General features: G+C 36.0%; 1 protein-coding gene across 15 annotated transcripts in view; it reads right to left on the reverse strand.

The window, feature by feature from the left end:
• Positions 1–20,034, reverse strand: part of Trpm (transient receptor potential cation channel, subfamily M) — a 215,297-nt gene that overhangs the window by 21,940 nt on the left and 173,323 nt on the right. For 5 of the 15 annotated variants that reach the window (XM_069505411.1, XM_069505406.1, XM_069505410.1 and 2 more), the window contains 13 exons: positions 19,194–19,394; positions 18,623–18,780; positions 17,719–17,909; positions 16,934–17,079; positions 14,809–15,030; positions 12,859–13,092; positions 11,881–12,003; positions 8,732–8,923; positions 5,762–5,851; positions 3,658–3,847; positions 2,993–3,110; positions 2,262–2,279; positions 348–490 (listed from right to left, as the gene is read on the reverse strand). In XM_069505411.1, coding sequence (XP_069361512.1) covers positions 348–490; positions 2,262–2,279; positions 2,993–3,110; positions 3,658–3,847; positions 5,762–5,851; positions 8,732–8,923; positions 11,881–12,003; positions 12,859–13,092; positions 14,809–15,030; positions 16,934–17,079; positions 17,719–17,909; positions 18,623–18,780; positions 19,194–19,394 — 2,026 coding nt within the window. Of the gene's footprint in view, positions 1–347; positions 491–2,261; positions 2,280–2,992; positions 3,111–3,657; positions 3,848–5,420; positions 5,439–5,761; positions 5,852–8,731; positions 8,924–11,880; positions 12,004–12,858; positions 13,093–14,808; positions 15,031–16,109; positions 16,329–16,933; positions 17,080–17,718; positions 17,910–18,622; positions 18,781–19,193; positions 19,395–20,034 lie in introns of all 15 variants that reach the window. The other 10 variants (XM_069505404.1, XM_069505397.1, XM_069505409.1 and 7 more) reach the window with 6 other exon arrangements.

The raw sequence follows: 20,034 nt of genomic DNA on the forward strand, positions 1-20,034 counted from the left end.
TTATTTATATTAAAGTTTAAAAAACTAAAACTCCGATGAAGTACTATAAAAAATATTAGCATTTTCATATAATATTATGTAAATAGTTAGATAAAGTAATATAAGTCCCGCAAATTGCTATTGCGCTGGAACCATGTCTCATTAACATCGAAAAGACGTCATTTTGACGTCATGCCGAAATAAAAGTATACCATCAGCTCGAAACTTCAGTCTAGTGCTGGCGTCACTAAAATGGCAGCCACGCAATTTGCGGGACTTATACACGCTTTTCAATAGGAACTCAGACTAAAGAAATTATATAGACAGATTTTACGTGGATAAAAGTGAAACCTTTTTGGTGTACATACCTGTAACTGAGTTTTGTAAAGAGCACGCATCTACAGCAGAGTTGTCAGGCTCGGAGTGGGTTTGACTGTGCTGTCTCCTCGGAGCCAGATGTTGGGCCGAGTAATGCCCACCCATACCACAGTCATTGCCGCCTTCAGAACGTCTGCGGAATATACCATTTTATTAACTTATGTACCAGCAAAACCTACTCATTTATAAGGCTCCTTCTTCACAAAATTTGAAACGTCATACAAACCTCGTACTATGAATGCCAAGAATATAATATAAAGTAACGATTTCGTTCGGGCACACACTGAGCGAAATCGTGCCAAGTAAAGTTAATAATGATAGGGAAGGTGATTTTAGTCGGACCAACATTTTTTCTTGGCTACACGGCCCCAGTAATAAATATGGACATGATTTTTTTTATTTGGCCTTAGATTAATCGAAAACATATAGATGGAGCCAATTGCAGTAAATATTAAAAGATAACGATAGGTTTATAGCACGTCTCATTTTTTTACGAATAAAGGAATAAAGTGTTTTTTGGAAGATAAGTGTTTCTGTAAAGTTTGAGATGACATAGACTTGTGGCTGTTGCGAAGCATTGTATGATATAAGTAGTTTAAAGCAAATAGAAATATTGTGTAAGGTATTTAGTAACTTTGTTTTTGGTACCACTGTGTAATATTCAGCGAATTATTATTATTGGCAAGATCAAAAATGATAATATGTGTTTACGAAAATAAATGTTTGATCAAAGAAGAAATGTGTCAAAAGATTTTAGATATTATAATTTATGATTCCGTAAGAAAGAAGAAAATATTTTTTCTTACGTAGGTACCTATAAGTCAATTCGGGCATACTTAGCAAAAAGAAAACAACTAGTGCCGCAAAAGATCAAACATTATAGACAGATGAACACATACAGTATGCTGTCGAAAATAATGTACATCGGCGTTTAGAACGGACATTTCGGCTTTGTAAAGCGTTGTCTCTGGCACTCATAGTACTATATAAATGACGTTTTGTCGGTCTCAACGACAGACACAATGCTCTACAAATCTCCTATCTAGTTCTAAGGGTCGATGTTCATTACTTTCTGCCACGTACTGTAACATTCTTCGCGTTGCACAGTCGTGTAAAAAGGGTGCACTTTTTAGATTAACTTATAATAGAAAGGAACAGATGCGCTGAACATAACTTTGGTTTAGCTTTAATATACCCGAGTCGACCATGGTAGTAAAATTGCTGTGGTGTAAAATGTATAAAGTCATAAAAGTGAGCAAGTATTCGATGTTTTACAATTTACCCATGTTCTTACCTTTTATTAATAAAAATATTATTTTGCTAACTATAAGTAGTAGATACTTAGTTACATTGTTACAAATGCAAAAATCAACAATATTAACTTTCAATTTACTGATTAATTTTAACATAGAGTACTTAAAAGAAATCGATATAGTTTATTTAGAGAGAAATAGGTAGGTAGTTAAAGTTCGAAGAAAGTACTATGAGAAGTAAAATTGCATTCTTATAAGTAGACAGTATTATACCAAGTTTATTTATAATCAAGACCAAGAAAAGTTTATTTTAAAGATATTTTTTAATTTCATATAGTCACAATAAAATACGACATAATCATACAAGTGTTTTAATAAATCAAACTTCAATCGCTAATGTAAAGGTGACGTGATAATAATTGTGTGTGTGTAAGTGAATATAAATAAAAGTGCGTGTGTTAATGTAAATAATAAAATACATCAAGTCGAAACAAATGAGCATGTGTGTACAATATAATAATAAGCTACTGATAAAGTATGATTTGTACATATTATTATAATTAAAACATTAAAATAATGTGCTCAAGAACTACTCATCTACATCGCTATATTTATAAGCAAAGCCATTCGCCAAATGACTATTTGACTTACTGTTTCCACAACCGTCTCCTAACAGATGCAAGAAAGTAACAAAAAATAAAATTAAATCAATCATGGCGATGATAAATTTAGTTTTCGCGAACGACCGCTGTACGCCAATACCGTGAGTGAATAACAAAATGAACTATTTGTCTTTTTTAGGAAATAACATGAGCGTAATAACAAAGTGGCTGACATGCTACAAAATAAAATTTACGAGATGAATGTATCTATCCTATGTATGAAGCAATAAATGGATTTTGTCAACTACTGTTTTTTCTGTTCCAATTTTTTATACTTTCAACTGTAGTAATTTGTGATATTGCTGTTTTCGATATAATCTACTTGTTTTTACAATATACTTAGTGGTGATTAATTCTGCAATTTGCCTGATGCTGGTGCCTAACATTAATTTAAGCTCTCTTTATCTTATACTTTCAATGAGAATGCTCTTCTAATTTTTTTGACTAAGGTCTACACGTAGTCGATTCCACTCCGTTTACGTCTTTGTGGTTGTTTTTGAAACAAAAAGGCCTAGATTGCAAAAAAATCTCTACTACTCTCCGGGCTTTATGAAAAAATTGTGTCAGATTCTTATTATATAGCGTTCGATTTTCCATCAATTTTTTTTTACTATGTAAAATAAGTAAACCGGAGTAGAACCGCAGTGTAAACCGAGCCTTAAGCTTTGCTCTATATCAGCTTATATTACCGCCATTTGAAAAAGAGAAGTGTTGTCTTACCGTCTGGCGTTGGCTGTTCGTCGGGTCCCTGCGGAAGTGGTCCGAGGACGGAGGCTGTGCATATCGGAAGGTACCTCACGAACTTCTGGTAGAAACGCATCGTCGGCCGTTGATGACACTATATTGTTTTAAAACTTATAGTTCAATTGTCTTTTTTAGTCCTTAGAATTTGAGAATACGTTTTTATATTTGCATCTTATTTCTTTTTTTAATCTTTTATTAACAGGCTTTTACATTTATGTATGTCAGCCTTATTGTACTCTATCTTATTCTACAATTCTATTTATATATACAATTCTAACTTACATCTTATTTTAAAGTACATTTTGTTAATCGAAATCTAGACTTGATCTCGTATAGATAATATAACTTATAATTTTTTTAATTTATCTGTTATTTTATTATTAACTCAATCTCAATCTTATCTTAATATTTTAACCATTGAACGGAGAGTTTAGAATTTTCTCTCTAGTTAAATTTAGAGTTGACAAAAAATTGTCTCAAATTTTGCTTATTGTAATTTTTACAGCAATTAGAAGTTCTTGTAGGAATTAAATTTCGCTTTTTTTCTTTAATCGCTAGAAATTCTTATCACATTTTAAAATTTTCTATTGAAATTTAAGATTACTCAAGTTCCAGAACTATCAAATCTACATCGCCTGTACCTTTCTTCTCATCGCTGGGCTCAGTCCTATTGCTGTCAGAAGACCTCTGCCTGGCGGGAGTGACAGGTGCTGTTGGTCTGATGACCGTCACATCAGGGCCGGCCACGCTTCCTCCTGATGACGTTGATATGGAGTCCGCTTCTGCCTCCTTTTCAGGCCCGGCTTCAGGCCCGGAATGAGGTAACTCGTCCTATGTTAATAGCAAAGGTTTTTTAGTATAGTCCTTGCAATTTAACAGCGCGGGAACTTTACTTGTGGTTACGTCAGACGCGAGCAAGCGCTCGCAAACATGCACATTTGCTTTACTTTACTTATACAGATACGAATTAAACACAAGGAAAAGCTACGCGCACTCGTGAAATGCAAGAACTATTACTATCATATTATAATGGCGCTGATTCTGTTGTTTTTCTCTAAACTAAATTTAGACTACCTGTATCTTTTTCTTTTTAATATTGCCAAAAAAAGACGGAACATAAGTTTTACATTTAAAGACTAAATTTTAGCGTGCGCTACAAATTTAAACAAAAGGCTCGCGGCTGGCAGCTAAAGACAGCTCTAAATTAAATTTAAAACTGTCAAACTGTGTCTGTCCTTTTCATATTACATTAGTAAGAAGAGGATGCGAATACTCTAAAATTAAATTGTGCTCAGAATCAGTACCATTAACTGCTTACAGCAAATTGAATTTGAAATAAGCATGTTTCAATTTTAAATAAGAACTAGGTAATCAAAAATTAGTGTTAAGGGTTAAACGGTAGTCGACATTTACTTAAGTCAAACTTGAATTACCTACACCTAGTTTAATAAACTTTGGTATTACAGATCATCCAAATTTTAGAGAGTATCACAATAATCCATCACCAACCAACCATCAATAACCAACAGATTAATGATATTGTAAGATTACATGATCATATCATCTCTCATTAATCAAACTGGTTTATCGTTTGGTTGCACTGTGTCATCAAAATCCACTAAACAGACGTAAGTAGTAAATTCTACTCACGACCATGCGGCAGGGCCGATTTAGGACACGATTGTCGGTTAGGCCGATCGAGGATCCGACCTACAATGATCCTACACACGACATGTTTAGGAGGTAATCTAGAATCCTCCCCACTTTTTCACCCTAAATCGACATGCAGAGTCGTGAGTAAAAGACTTAAACAAACACGATGGCACAAATATTAAAAATGTATTTATGAGTAATAAAAAATATACATGTAATTATATAAGAAAACACAGGAAAAGTGAAGTAAATAAGATTTATGAGAAGCAAAGTATTGAAGAAGTTTATGGATAAAATGAAACAAATAAGAACATAAGTATATATCGGTGCCATCTCACGCACGACAGGAAGCGTTTTACTATTAGACACTAATAAGTAATTTTACTATTAATCAAAATTACTAAAATTTCCGCGTTTTATTGACGTTGTTTTTAATAACAAAAAAAAATGATTTTCTAATTCTTAAAGTAAATTACAGTTTATGTGTTTCTTTAATAACAATTGTATAAGATTTCTTTTGTTTCTTGAATTTCAACTCAAAATCTAATTTTAGACGAATGTCTCTCTATATTTAATATCACATATCATATCAAAGTTCAAATAGTAGTGCAATATAAAGCATAAATAAAATGGGTTCTAGATATGTCCCTTGCAGAATACCTACTGTGCTTTGACAAAATATGTTTACCATTTTGTGTTTCAAGCTGTTTAAGCCAAACTTGTCGTCAAATGACTTATTATATTGACTTACTGTCTCCACAATCGTCCCCTTATAGATGCAAGAAAGAAAAAAAATAAGTAAATAGATCAATCATAGTACCGTCAACAAAAACAAATCATTATTGTAGGCCTACCTTTTAACTGAGATGGAATGGTGGTTTTATTATTTGTTATTATAGCAGCAATAGAATATGAAAATTTGAACTCTCTACCTATTACGGTTCATGAGATACAGCCCGCTATAGACACAAGGACGGACAGCGGAGGCTTAGTAAAAGTATCCCGTTAGCACCCTTCGGGTTCGGGTACAGGACACTGAAAAGTCTTTATAGGCAATAAAACGCGGAATATGATCAGCTGGAAGGGGCTTACTTCGGAGGCCTGCGAGGCGTGCTCGTCCTCCTCCTTCACCGGGCGCACCACGAAACGCGCCACTGCACCCGTGTCGCTGTCCGACAGCACCTGCCGCGACCATGATATACGTAAGATCACACTAGGTTTACTGTTCCAAAACTTTATAGCCCGGTAGGCTTAGCACGCGTTCACATATCTCGATAACGTTTAGGCATCTCGAGAAATACAAACTAGTACTAATAACACTGTTACTTGTGTACTTTTACGGTAATACCACGACAAAATTCCTACGTTTTCCAGATTTGAACTCCCGCAGATTTGCTTTTTAATGAACTTGATTTGATCTTATTCTTGTCTAACGTGTGTGATCTTACGGTAAAGCAAGGTACAAACTACGACACTTGCTTATTAAACCATGACCTTTTTGACGATACTTGTCAAATGTTCAAAAATTTAGAATTTTGAAATAAACTTTTTTATTAGAATTTTTATTGTCTTAATCATTTATAATATTTCCTAAATATATTAGATGTAAATAGTATTTTGAAACAGGGCTTTTCTATTAGGTGTCGCAGTGTGTAATAGGCTTTACGAAGGCACATCTAGTACACAATTTGTGATCTGTGTTCGGGGATTCTTGTGATTTTACTTCTCTTTGATTTGTTTTATTAAACGTAACGAGAAAAAAAATCCATGTTCGAAGCTCAGATTTAATACCAGTATTGCTTTGGAAACTTGATATTTTAGTTGATTGGCATGAGATTTAATCAGTTTCATTTTTTGTTACAAAAATTGTTTTTTTTGACACGTTCACGTAAACTATTTAAATTATTCAAAATATTATATTTTAAATGTAATAATAATGACATATATAAACTATTAATAAACTTAAATCTAAAAAAAAAACGTTAATTTACCTATCAATTTTAAATTACCTTGGACCTCCTGCATAGGAGACTGACGTTTTAACCACTAGGCTGTCACCGCTTTTTTTGAAATGTAATTATATGTATTACAAAAATTACATAATAGACTACAGATACCAAAACCGATTGAGTTGGGGTCCTATAGTGCTGGAATGGCGACCTCGCACCGGAAAGCGCAGCGTTAGAAGAGCCCCGTGGCGCGTGGAAGTCCCTAAAAAAACCTATGTCCAGCAGTGAACATCTATCGGTTGTTGATGATGATGATGATGACATTTATTTTGGTGTAAATAAGATACCTGGTGTTTATTTAAGAGAGAGAGGAAAGTCTATTTGGCCTGGTTCAACAAAGAAACAGTGTTGTAATGTTCAAAAGCGAAATTTCTTAATTTGCATTTTAATGAGGACCCAGCGGAACACTTCCGAGGTTTATATTATAACAGAAAAAGGTTTTATTTCGAGGAAAAAAGGTACTTCTGAAGAGCTACAGAACTGAGTTGTAAGAATAACGAGATATTTGTTTTTTTTTCTGAACTTTTTTTTGGGATCAGCTTTTAATCATCATGTGACTATACCGGATCCATAATAACCTAATTAAATTTCTATCTATCTAAACTTAGTAAAAATACTTATCACTATAATAATTTTAAAGGAACACTGCAGATGGGATTTTGATACCTGAAATGGAATTATGCCCGAAAAAACAGATCACAAATTGCGTAAAGTACGAACGGAATTCCAATAACAAATAAAAAAACACAAACAAAAATCTGGAAAACCATTCAAACACGTAAACATGAAGGAAATAAACAACAAAGTTGCAACAAACATATAACATTGTTAATTGTTAAATGTAACCATGCTTGAACAACGAGCAAATAGTACGAGAGCCCGTGGAACATTTTGAAGAGGTGATTGAAAAAGCTGAAAGTTTAGTTACCGTCAGGGAAATAACTCCGACTTTAGTAATATCTACTAGTAGTAGTAGGTACTAGGTACCGGTAAAAATACTTGCCACTTTTCTTTTAATATTTACTATTATTAAACTAATATTTAATTTACACTTACACTTACTTACTTAGTTACTTACTTAGTGTATTTACACTTTCAATATCAGTCTTTCATCTCAGTTTTTATAATTTTTATCATAACCAGCTCGAAGTTTTAGAAATCACTACAACCCACCGTAATATGCTGGATAGTTTAGTCTATCAACCACAGAAGAATTACTTTAAAGTATCGTGAGTGATTTCCACTATAAAATACTAGCATGTGCCCGTGACTTCGTTCCCGTGGAATAAACAAATTTCAAACCCCTATTTTACACCTTTAGGGATTGAATTTTAAAAAATCCTTTCTTAGCAGATGTCTACATCATAATAGATATCTGCATGCCAAATATCAGCTCAATCCGTCCAGTAGTTTGAGCTGTGCGTTGATAGATCAGTCAGTGAGTCAGCTTTTCCTTTTATTATTTAGATTCCGGCTCCGGCGACTCTGTGAAAAAGGACCCCGGATGGGTTCGAAACTAGTCGGGCTTACGTAGACTAACCACGTGAGTATAGCCAGTATCATCTTAATTTATAAGAGAAGAACCTCCATACTTTCAAGCACCTTTTCAAAATTTCCTTCAAGCTCTTGAACCAAAAAGAGATGTTGTGTTAGCAACAAATAACACATTGCAAAGTAAACATTGGAACATCACAATATCAATATGACAGCGTCTCTACATTATCCGATATGTCGAGATGGCAATCGGGGTATGAGGTGGGGGGACGCCACGTTTACCCGCACGTCACCCGTGCTCGTCCACACCGGGTTAGCGCGCAGGCTGTGTGGGTGTGCGGGGCGTTCCCTCCCGATTGTCATCTCGACCTGTCGCGTACTATACATTATCTGATCGCCACCATTATTATTATACACGTACTACGCATGGAAAGCCGTGGGTTTAGGATTAAATTTTCGTGATCTTTATTGTTGTCTGTATGTTTTGTGTTGTGTACTGTATTTTCTTTATTTTTTCCAAATAAAAGAATATTTATTTATTTAGGTCATGACAACTCACCTCAGACCTATCACTGGCCGTCCGAAGCCTTGGACCTCCAGTCGCGAAGCTCGGCGGAGGAGGTCCCAGAGTGTCGGTGGAGCCTCGGTTGACCAGCGACGGGTGTGTGGCCATGAACCGGTGTATCACAGCGAGGTGGTTCATAGTTTGCTCCGCTACGTCTTCTAACTTGCGTAACCTAAATTCTACACTCTGAAAAATGAACAGCCTATTACTGTGCTATTACTACTACTATTAGGGCTGATGCTAACAGACAGAGTGGAGCCGTTACTTTTAACTTAAACTCAGCTTTATATACTTTGACATACGGTTGCAATTGGTATAGTGAAAACAAAACACGAGGAAGACTCAAAGAACCAGTGTTGTGTTCGATTTTTTTTGGCGAAAACTTTGGATGTGGTTTATTCAAGAACTACCTATAAGGGGTTCGGTTCCAAAACATGCTCAAGAATTTTATACAGTGTACCCCCTATGCCTGTAATTTTTTTATCAGCATTCATAACCACATAACGGTGGGGTTTAGTTGGAATATTTAGATAATACTAGATGATGCCCGCGACTTCATTCGTGTGGGTTTAGGTATTTAAAAATCCCGTGGGAACTCTTAAATTTTCCGGGATGAAAAGTAGCCTATGTCCTTCCCCGGCATGCAAGCTATCTCTGTGCCAAATTTCGTCAAAATCTGTTGAACGGATGGGCCGTGAAAAGCTAGCAGACAGACAGACAGACACACTTTCGAATTTATAATATTAGTATGGAAGTATGGATTTCTAATTTATACGTAATATTTCTATGAGAAAAGTTGATAAAATAGTCGTGATGAATAAAAAAAAATATGAAAGTTATAAAAATAAAAATACGTTATGTTTAAATGCTAAAATATGAAAGATCATACGTCTAACGTAGAGTAGTAGGGTTCATACTATGACACTGAGGAGAGGTTAGATGAACCGCAAAAATTACTGTAACGGACAGGAAAGCGTTTTATACGACAGAATAGGAGAAAGCAATTTTGTAAAGATACGTTTCCTTTGTCTGAGGTCAGACCTCAGTTCCATTTCAAAAATGTATCCCGTCAAATACCTAAAGCTTTTAGAGAGATCGCTCACCGCGACTTTTGGTAGCGATACAGCCGCAAAAAGATCAGTTATATAGTTATAATCATCATCATCATCAGCCTGTGGACGTCCACTGTTGGACATAGACCTTTCCTAAAGAGCGCCACCACACCCGGTCATCAGCCTTCCTCATCCAGCCACTTCGCGCCAGCCTCTTTATATCGTCGATCCATCGTGCTGGACGGCGTCCCACACTACGCTTGCTTATACGCGGTCTTCACTCAAGAACTTTCCGGCTCCAACGGCCATCGCCTTAAGAAAGGCATGACCTGCCCACTGCCACTTCAGCTTGCTAATAGTTTGGGATATGTCAGTGACCTTGGTTCTTCTGCGGATCTCCTCATTTCGGATCTTATCCTTATAGTTATAATTGCGATAGAGTTACTAGTGAAACGTGGACACTGACAGTTAGCCTCGTCCACAAACTAAAAGTCGCTCAGCGCGCTATGGAGCGAGCTGTGTTGGGCATCACTCTCAGGGATAAAATCCGGAACGAGGAAATACGCAGAAGAACAAAAGCGACCGACATAGCTCAAAGGATTAGCGGGCTGAAGTGGCAATGGGCATGTCATGTCTGTCGCAGAACCGATGGCCGATGGGGCAGACGTGTTCTGGAGTGGAGACCGCGTACCGGTAAGCGCAGTGTAGGACGACCCCCCGCCCGCTGGACCGATGACCTGAAGAAGGTGGTGGGGAGCGGTTGGATGAGGAAGGCGGAGGACCGTGTTTGGTGGCGTGCTCTTGGAAAGGCCTATGTCCAGCAGTGGACGCAAACAGGCTGATGGATTGGATTGGATTGGATACTAGTGATGGCTCGCTGACCCGTGTACACTTTGCCCACGATACTACAGTAACGCTACTGTCGCAATTCAGAATCGCGTTCAAGATATGTGCGCTGTTTTGCTACAAAAAGTCACCGTGGGCCATGTCTTTTAGAGACATGGCCCACGACGTTAGGGCAAAAAAGAAGAATCTATCAAATTAGTTCAAACTCGAGCATATCGAACTCTAGGCATGCAGGTTTCCTAGCGATATTTTCCTCCACCGTTCTTTAACGGATAAACGGACGTAACTGCGAAAAGGGGGTTAAAAAGAGGATGAAAATTTCAAGATTATTTGAAATTCCACCCCCGCCGATTTTCAAAAGTTTTATTTGAGTCAGCTAGTTAATAATAATGTACCCAGTGAACGATTTTAAAACTGAGAAAAATTCAGGTTGAAGCATGTAATCAAAGTGGAGAAGGAACCAGAAAAATACAAAAGGTGGCACTGAATAAAACAATAGGAGTTCAATGGACCGACGCGCGCCGAGTAGGGTTGACGTGAAAGGCAGAATATCCTTCCCTAATTCATTGTTCCTGATGTGCACTTTCCTGAGAGGGCGCGATAGCAATGGCTCGCGATTTATTCGGTTAATGATGATAGAATGAATTGTTCTTTTGGCATTTTTTGCAAGGGTTCTGACTTCCGTACTTCAAAAGGAAAAAGGAACCCTTATAGGATAATTTTGTTGTCTGTCTGCCTGTCTGTCCGTCGTGTCTGTCAAGAAAATTTATATGGTACTTTCCATAGAATCATGAAATTTGGTAGGTAGGTTGATCTTAAAGCACAAGTAAAGGAATAAATCCGAAAACCGTGAATTTGTGGTTACATCACGAATTTTTTTTTAAATGTGTTCATGAACAAATAATCAGTATTTTTAATTTTCAAAGTAAGATAACCATAACAAGTGGGGTATCATATGAAGGGAAAACCTGTACATCCTAAAACAGATTTTTATTTATTTTTATGGATAATAGTTAGGATGTATTTATCGTGCAAAATATTGAAAAAATACGTCTGCAGTACGGAACTTTGGCCGGTTTTTTTTTTCTGAATAAAAAGTATGTCCCCAGTATGCAAGTTTTCTCCTGACCAAATTTTATCGAAATCGGTTCAGCGGTTTACACGTGAAAAGGTAACAAACTGACAGAGTTAGGTACTTTCGCATTTATTATTAAGTATTACTTGTATGGAGTAGGGTATAGTTACCTGTATAGATTGTATTTGGCAATTAGCTTTTTGATTTAAGTCTTCCATTTTGGTCGTGATATGTTCTACTCTATCTGTTGTATTTCTTACCCTTTCCTCTATAGAATTTGATAATTTAACTTCCTGGAACAAAAGTAGAAAATTAACACTAATCATAATAACATACCCTTACCGTAATAATAACCCTTCTCAATCTGAGAGGAGACCTGTAGGTACTCAGTAGTGGACCGATGATAATGATAATAACATGGCTCCATAAATGAAACGTTATTTGACACATTTTGTTTGTAATCGATAAACTCTGAAACTACTAAACCTATCTGAATAATACTTCCACCATTAGAAAGCTTATTTATCTAGGAGTAGGTAAAAAAATAGATTATACGACGTTAGTTTTTGTATACGCAAAACCTGAAAGCAGCTTGTTCAGAATCAGTAACAGAATCGATTGCAATCATTTTTTAAACGTGTTATGTTTTGACCGAAAAATACTTTAAAATCCTGCAAGTTTGGACACCTAGTTGAATGACCGCATGCACCAGCTGATTCGAGCCGTGCAAGCGGGAACGCGCACGATCGATGCCAGCCGTCCCGTTCGGTCACATTAGTTTTGCTTGGGGTGACCATGTTTTTGTGATGTCAACAACTCAACACAACAAGCTTATAACTTCGTTCGTGTTTCGGTTTTTGCGCTAACTAAAACTAACGTTGTACATTAAGTATTTAAGTTATTCAGGTCGGTATAGATATGTGAAATTCGACATGATTGAAGCCGGTGAATCTGATCCCCAATTGTGTAAGAAAAACGTATTCATCGTTGTTGTTATCGTCAACAAATTCTGCCGTTTGATTGGCTGTGAAAATCGAATCAGCAGAAAAATCAGAACAGCGAATCAACCAATCAAAGATGAATAAGTTTTTCTTACACAATCGGGGGGCAGCTATAAAGATTTAAAACAAAACAAATTAATTTCTTACTTGTTCCCTAAAATATCCTTCTACACACTCCTCCTCAAAATCGTACAACCTCTCCATGTCTTCTTTCTCCAGAAACAACTTTAACCCATTATCGTATTGAAATCTTTGGTGCGATACATTCCTGGTGACCCATTTACAAGTAGCGTAGATGTGACAGAAAATAATTATGGGAGGCGGCAACACAGGCTTCTGTTCGTATTCCATAACTACGGTAAACCTTTGGAACATCCATACCTAAAGATGAATTTTTTGTTAGAACAAGAAATGGCGAGATTTACTAAGTACATAGGTACTTAATTTAAAAGTATTCAAAAAACCCTGATTGCAGTTTGGACTGCATCTTTTTCAACCTGCACATTAAAGCGCATAAAAAATTTGATGCTAAAAATTCCGATTTTTCTGATTCGATTCTGAAAATTCTTTCACATCAGTGAAATTCGGGGATAATGTATCTATCAAGTGTAAGGTTATTTTTAAAACTTGGTTTAAATTGTCGGAAATGATATAAAATTACTAATTTGTCTAATGAAGGTAGTTTGATAAAATCTATCTTTCACTCATTCGATGTCATACGATCTGTTGTTAGGAGGCCAACTGGAGTTAATTTGTATACCTATACGGGTACTTTGAAGGTTATTATTTTAGTCTCCTCTCGAGATTTGGGGTGATTAATGAAGGTACTTTCGGTGTTAAGATCGTGGAACTGGGTAGATAAATGTTGTGATAGCAATCACGATTAGAGCGTTTAAATCATTTATTTCGTCATGTTAGTTTTTTTTAGGTTAAAAGTCTCGGATAACCTTTACTAGTTGAATATAATATGTTCCTCGCGTAGGTTTTGGGAGCACATTCCAATAATTCGTTAAAATTATTTAAATAATAGGCTGCTTTTAGAAGATAGTAACATTATCCCCGAGTGCTATGTACTTAATATAAATTATTATATAACAAAAAAGTCGCGGGAATAACTAGTTGGTAAATAAGCTGGCCAAAGTAAATTACTAAAACTAGACACCGAAAGCTCACGAATATTACTCAAAGCGACACTTCAGTGTAATGTATTGTTGTAATTCAAATGGATGAGATCTGTCACGTTTTATGGTTTAACAACAGCTTCCAGCAAAATGTATGATTTGCATATAAATTGGAACAAATTTGGAGCCTTCTATTTGTGGAAACGCATTTGTGTCTGGATCTAAAATATACAATAGACCTCTACTAATAAAAGACAAGTACGCTGGATTAGCGATTGCTGACCTGTTTTTGAAGCAACGTGATTTTCGCCATTTTGGCGCTTAAAACAGCAGTGAGCATACTCGGAACTAGGTAAATGTTAGTGAGACATCAGCTGTCCATTTGTCACAAAGTTTCAACTCTAATTCCCGGTACGCTCGGCGAAGCGAATTATTTGAAACGCCCCACGCTTTGAATCGCCACAAAAATTACTGTCATTTAGTACGCCACATCTCTTCCAGCGTAAGTACTTTGTATATATCCATTTCAGTGAAAATATGACATAATCGGAAACAACGATCTATTTTGTGTAATTCGTTGGATAATTTAGTATCTAATTTGTTACTTCAACATTTGAATTCATGCGGTTTTAACATAAATTTATTCGCTTCTGACTGCGGTTAGTATCCATATATAAAGGAAATATCACTTAGGCCTTATAAGCAGTGAACGACAAAGCATAGAAAAATTTCGTGCCTTCCATTACAGCGTAACAAATTCTCTACCGTGGTAGGCGGCAAACTCCGTAGCTGTCACTGTAAATAAGCGAAGAATGACAGCGATCAGTGTTGCATGGCACTATTGCGATTTAAACAGACGCGAATATGAGGCTCTTATTTTCGAATGACAAATATTTGCAAGAAAAGCGCCTTCTATGCTTTGTCGTTCACTGCTTACAAGCGACAAAAATAAAAGAAAAAGCAAAAAATAAAAAACCTGATGCGAGACTTCATTGACTTCATTAAATATATTGTTAAAGACTGCAATAAGGAGGTTTATAAGAAGGATGTTGGCCACGAGGAGGTACACCGTCATCGCGATGGGGGTGATCCAACGCCCCGTTACACACTTCTGGTTGCCAACGTCCATGCCGCATGGGGGGTCGATATCCGGTGCGAACACCTCACCGTACAACATGAAGTACGGCTGGTAGAATATCTACAAATAATAGGTGCGAGTCAAAGAAATAGAAACGGAATAAAACGTAGCAAAAAAAAGTGGCTAGGAACAGTTTTTAAAAACGTTCAAACATAATATAAAGTACACATCTACTTAGAATATCTATAAAAACAACCGAAATAATAATTCTGTGGATTTAAAAAACATTAAAGTCCAAAATAAAATTAAGTAACTATATAAAATACGCCCAAGTGATAGAGACAAATTAAACTAAAAAACATAATTTGATAGTAGACAAATGTGATAGTACAAAAATACATAAATAAAAATGCATACTACAATCACAATAATAGTGACTCAACAAATTATTTAAAAAATAATAGCAAAAATAATTACGGACTGGCACTAGGTATAATAAAATATACGTTCCTAATATCTACAAAATGAATATAAGAATAAAAATACTAACTACTGAGACTTAAATACAGAACCACCCTAACCCTCTCATATATCTATTTAGCATTTACAGCTAATCAAATCTCGCAGCAGGCAGCTAATGTACAACAATTATTATGATAATAATATATCTATGCTGTGGATCATATCGCAGATTAAGTATTGTGTACCTTTAAATAATATAATACCGATAAATTAAAAATGTAAACTATAGAACTCAGATTACTTATTATCAAAACCTTTTATTTGATTTGAGAGATTAGTTTCAAACTTAGAGCTGCTGCTTCAAATAATTGAAAACGTTAAAAAATAACAAAGAAAATACTGTAAATGGTCTAGGTATTAGTTTGCTTGAGTAGAGAATTAAATTAAATGTCTTTGTTGAACTTTAATATGATTCTTTGTTCAATGGTTGAACTACTATTAATAAAAAAAACTGATTACAATACTATGCAATCCTTTCAAATCAAAATCAGAGCTATGCTATATTTAAAAAAATCCAATATGCATATTGTATATAAAGAATTTGGTAATTAAAAATCCATTTATAAAATACGATATGATCCACATAATCAATTTAAAAAAGTAATAACAACCGCAACAAAAATCAACTACGGAGAACAAAAACAACGTCTACAATTTAAAGTTGTCAAGGTTGGAACCTGGTGCGATACTCCGTTTACTTCGATGAAGATATTATTAAACACGGCTATCAGAAGGTTGACTAGCAATATGTTAGCTATGAGCAGGTATATGCTCATCACCACGGGGGGCACCCAGTGGCCCACGCGGCACTCCTCGAGCCCCGGCAGCCCGCAAGGGGGCGCCATTTGCTCGGCGAAAACCTCCCCGTACAGCATGAAGTACGGTTGAAAGAACACCTGTAATTTGTTAGTGGTGATGGGAAAACACTAGAAGATTATGAATTTATGATTGTATTGAACCAAATATGTAAGTATTACTTATAATAATTTACGTAGTTAATAATAATATGATTGATGAAATTATAACATACCCCCGCCGAAGAACTAGCTTGATATATTTGATTTTTTACAATGTGTTCCTACATTTAATTCAATGTGATTTGATGGGAATTAAAAGTGACAGTTCAGTATAAAGAACCCATGCTACTTTATAGTGGAAAAAACTTAGTGATATATAGATATAATATTACCTACGTCTTAATAGAATATATATTTTTTATCCAAATAAACATTTAAGCACAAAAATTCTTGAATCATTATAATATCATCAGGAACATTACATGATAATATAAATTACTCCTAAACGGATCAGCCTGGCTGTCCGGCGCGGAAATGCAGCCAGTATTCCTGGCACCATTCCACGCGGGCATGATTTGTACAGTGATTAGATAAGGCTAGCTTTAAGTTTCATTGTAATAAATAAAGACCTTATGAATATTGTTTTAACATTTTGAATGATATGTTAGCTCATTTTCAAAACTAAATTTTTCCAAAGCACTTACCTCTCTAATCAAATACCAGCTAGCATCTCTGTCGGGATACAAGATAGCTTGCCTCGCGACTCCGAACGACATCAGCACAACCAATAAGAGCACCACGAAGTATATCATATTCTTAACCATTTTACCCATCATTGTGACTAGAGGACCTGCCAACAAAATCATTGTCTCTATTAGTAATTTTTTCTGCGTTTTCCCAATGTTCGGCTTTTTTTACTGTTCCTAAAACTTCTTAAACTGTTTTAAAACGTTTGTAACTTGTTAAAGTAATTATACTTGTATACTTGTAAAAGTTTGCATAGAGTTCTATTATACCTACTAGTTAACGAAGTTCTTTATCATCTCAACTTATCTGTTATAATTTATCTGAATCAGAAATAAGCTGTGCATCAATTAGGTTTTACTAGAGTAAGAATTTATGCAAAATAGTGCAAAAATTAACAGTTTCGCTGGCAGATTATTCTAAACAGATATGTTTGTCAACGTCTAATCATAACAATATTGTAGGATACCTACAACAGAAATTTTCAACGAAAATGATAGTTGTAAATGGTTAATTCGAAAGAATACCCGGCTGAGTTTGTTCTGGGCTCTTCTCAGACCTGGGCGCGTTTGGAACCCTCGTAGCTTTAGTTTTAGTACGTTTTAATTATCACCACTATATCATCATACAAATAAAAATTTTGACAATCAGGAAGTGTAAAATTTTACCTATTCTGAATAAATAATTTGAGTTTGAGTTTGACTAATAAACGAATTTACTTCTTGGAATATGGTGCTCGACTTACCTAAGTACTTGTTAACCCCCAAAATATTGAGGATCCGTAAATACCAATAGATGATATCGACGCAGTAGATCACTCGGCCCACGTCCATGGAGGCGGCGCGCAGGCGCAGCGTGAGCCCCACCAGGAAGAAGATGATGAACCCCGCGTCGTACGTGTTCCACATGTTCCATGCCCACACGCTGAACTTATGTCTGCGGGACCACATCGCAGAGTCAGGATATGACATTATACATATACCTACAGAGCTTCGACAAAGCCGTCTATACTCTATCCGCGGAAAGAAGTTACTATAGCGCTCTCTCTGTTGCGTAATCTCATACCAATGATAAGAGACAAAAATCTCAGTGGGCACTAACCATTTTAAGTCACCAACCTTCATTATTATCTTGGTACACGACATGTCAAGGTGGCAATCGGGGTGGGAACGCCCCGTAGACCCACACAGCCTTCGCGCTAACTCGGTGCGGGATAGCGCGGGTGACGTGCGAGTGTGCGGGGCCCCCCGCCTCATACCCCGATTGCCATCTCGACCTGTCGCGTACTATAAATAAATTTTAGTCACAGACTTAAGGATAAATATAGACGGCAAAAGCTGCATCAATAATAATTAATTAATGCTAGCAGTATATAACTGAATATTTCTGAACATCTTTTCTTACTAAATGTTTAGCCTTTTTAGTTCAAATTTAAAAGACACTGAGCTTTGGAGGGTTATTTTAAGATAACCACCATGAATTAAAAAAAACTGATAACTTTACTATACTTATCGAATTCGGGGGTCAAATAGCAATCCCCCGTTTTAAAACTTGTGGTCAAATAGGCAAACCCTGGTGAAATCCGGGACAAGCTAGGTCGAGGAAGTTTTACAGAAGTACAATTTATTATACCTACTGTAGGCACTTACCTAATAGCAACAGGCTCGGACGTAATAATTTCCCTAATTTTCTCACACAAAAACGTGAGTATATAACATATGGAGTATATCTCCGGCCAAGATGGCGTCAGGTCCATCTTGACTAATACTGTATAAGTAAACATCAGTAGGAACAATATGTAGGCGATCTGCAAGACAAAGTTAAATAAGTGGCAGTTCTGTCGAAGCAAAAGGCGTTTGTAAATCATCAACACATTGTTACGTCACAACATTGCAATTGGTCAGAATACGAATGAAAGGGAGCGCATTAGTCATGTTTTTGGTCAGCTTTATCTTGACTCTAGCTATAATGCTAAGCTTGATAATGCTCATTGGTTTGCTTTACAATAAATTCCTACATCATTTTGACGTCAACGTTAGAAAGAATTGCAAAAACTATTTTTTTTAGTGTATCTTTTGTGAAATTTTAAAATAATATGATTCTTAATGAAATAAGCACACAACTACCACGTTAAGACCAAAATCAGAATTCTACAAGTAGAATAATTTACTACTCAAACTACGAAACATAGATATACATACAATTAGAAAGACCACTCACCGAATCAGCCCAAAACTTAGTAATGGGTGCCGTGAAGAACTCGTAAATCTTTTTCCTCAGCCTCAAAGGTCGCATCCTCTTGTCCTCCGGCGCATGGTACTCCGGGAGGTCCCGGTACGTCGGGTCCCACCCAATTTTACCAACTTTCCCGTTCTGATCGACCCTGGTTTCGCATTCGGCTCCTGAGCCAATCAACGCCTGCTTGAGTATAGAGAAAATCGTATAAAGGTTACCACGACATGTCCAAGACTCAGACTAGAGAGAAAAGGTAGACGTTAATTAGCTCCAGAATATGAAGCTGTCCGAGAAAGCCAATATTAATAGAAAAGAGATTATACAAAGTCTTGGTTAGCCATTATAATCACTCCAAATTGATATTTCGACTTTACTAAAGATACTCCAATATTGTAAGGTTCATTTAAATATTTGTGAAAATATAATTAGAAAAACGACCAGTTTTCTAATCATAGTTTAAAAAATCATGGACAAACATACACACATTCCACAACGTACTTAAGAAGAAAATAAGCTTCTTTCTCAAGTTGTCTACTTAGTGAATCATAAAAAGGCCCATCGCATGGCATGAATCCTTGAATATTTTCTACAATTGGGTGTCACAAAAAACTGGCTTCACTTTAATGAACATCATAGTTCGCGAAGGCTCCGTCTACCTTTTTCATTCGTCTGTGGTTCAAGAGAGAAGTAGAGCACAATAGGGCCAGATTAGTTAGAATTTAGAAACAACAGGGAAGTTAAAGCTTTAAGCAACACTGGCTTTTACTATAACATAGCCTTTAAAACAGAAACAAAAGTCACAGAATTTTTTGATATATACGAAAAT

The sequence above is a fragment of the Maniola hyperantus genome, chromosome 20 (genome assembly GCF_902806685.2).
Source record: "Maniola hyperantus chromosome 20, iAphHyp1.2, whole genome shotgun sequence".
NCBI lineage: Eukaryota > Metazoa > Arthropoda > Insecta > Lepidoptera > Nymphalidae > Maniola > Maniola hyperantus.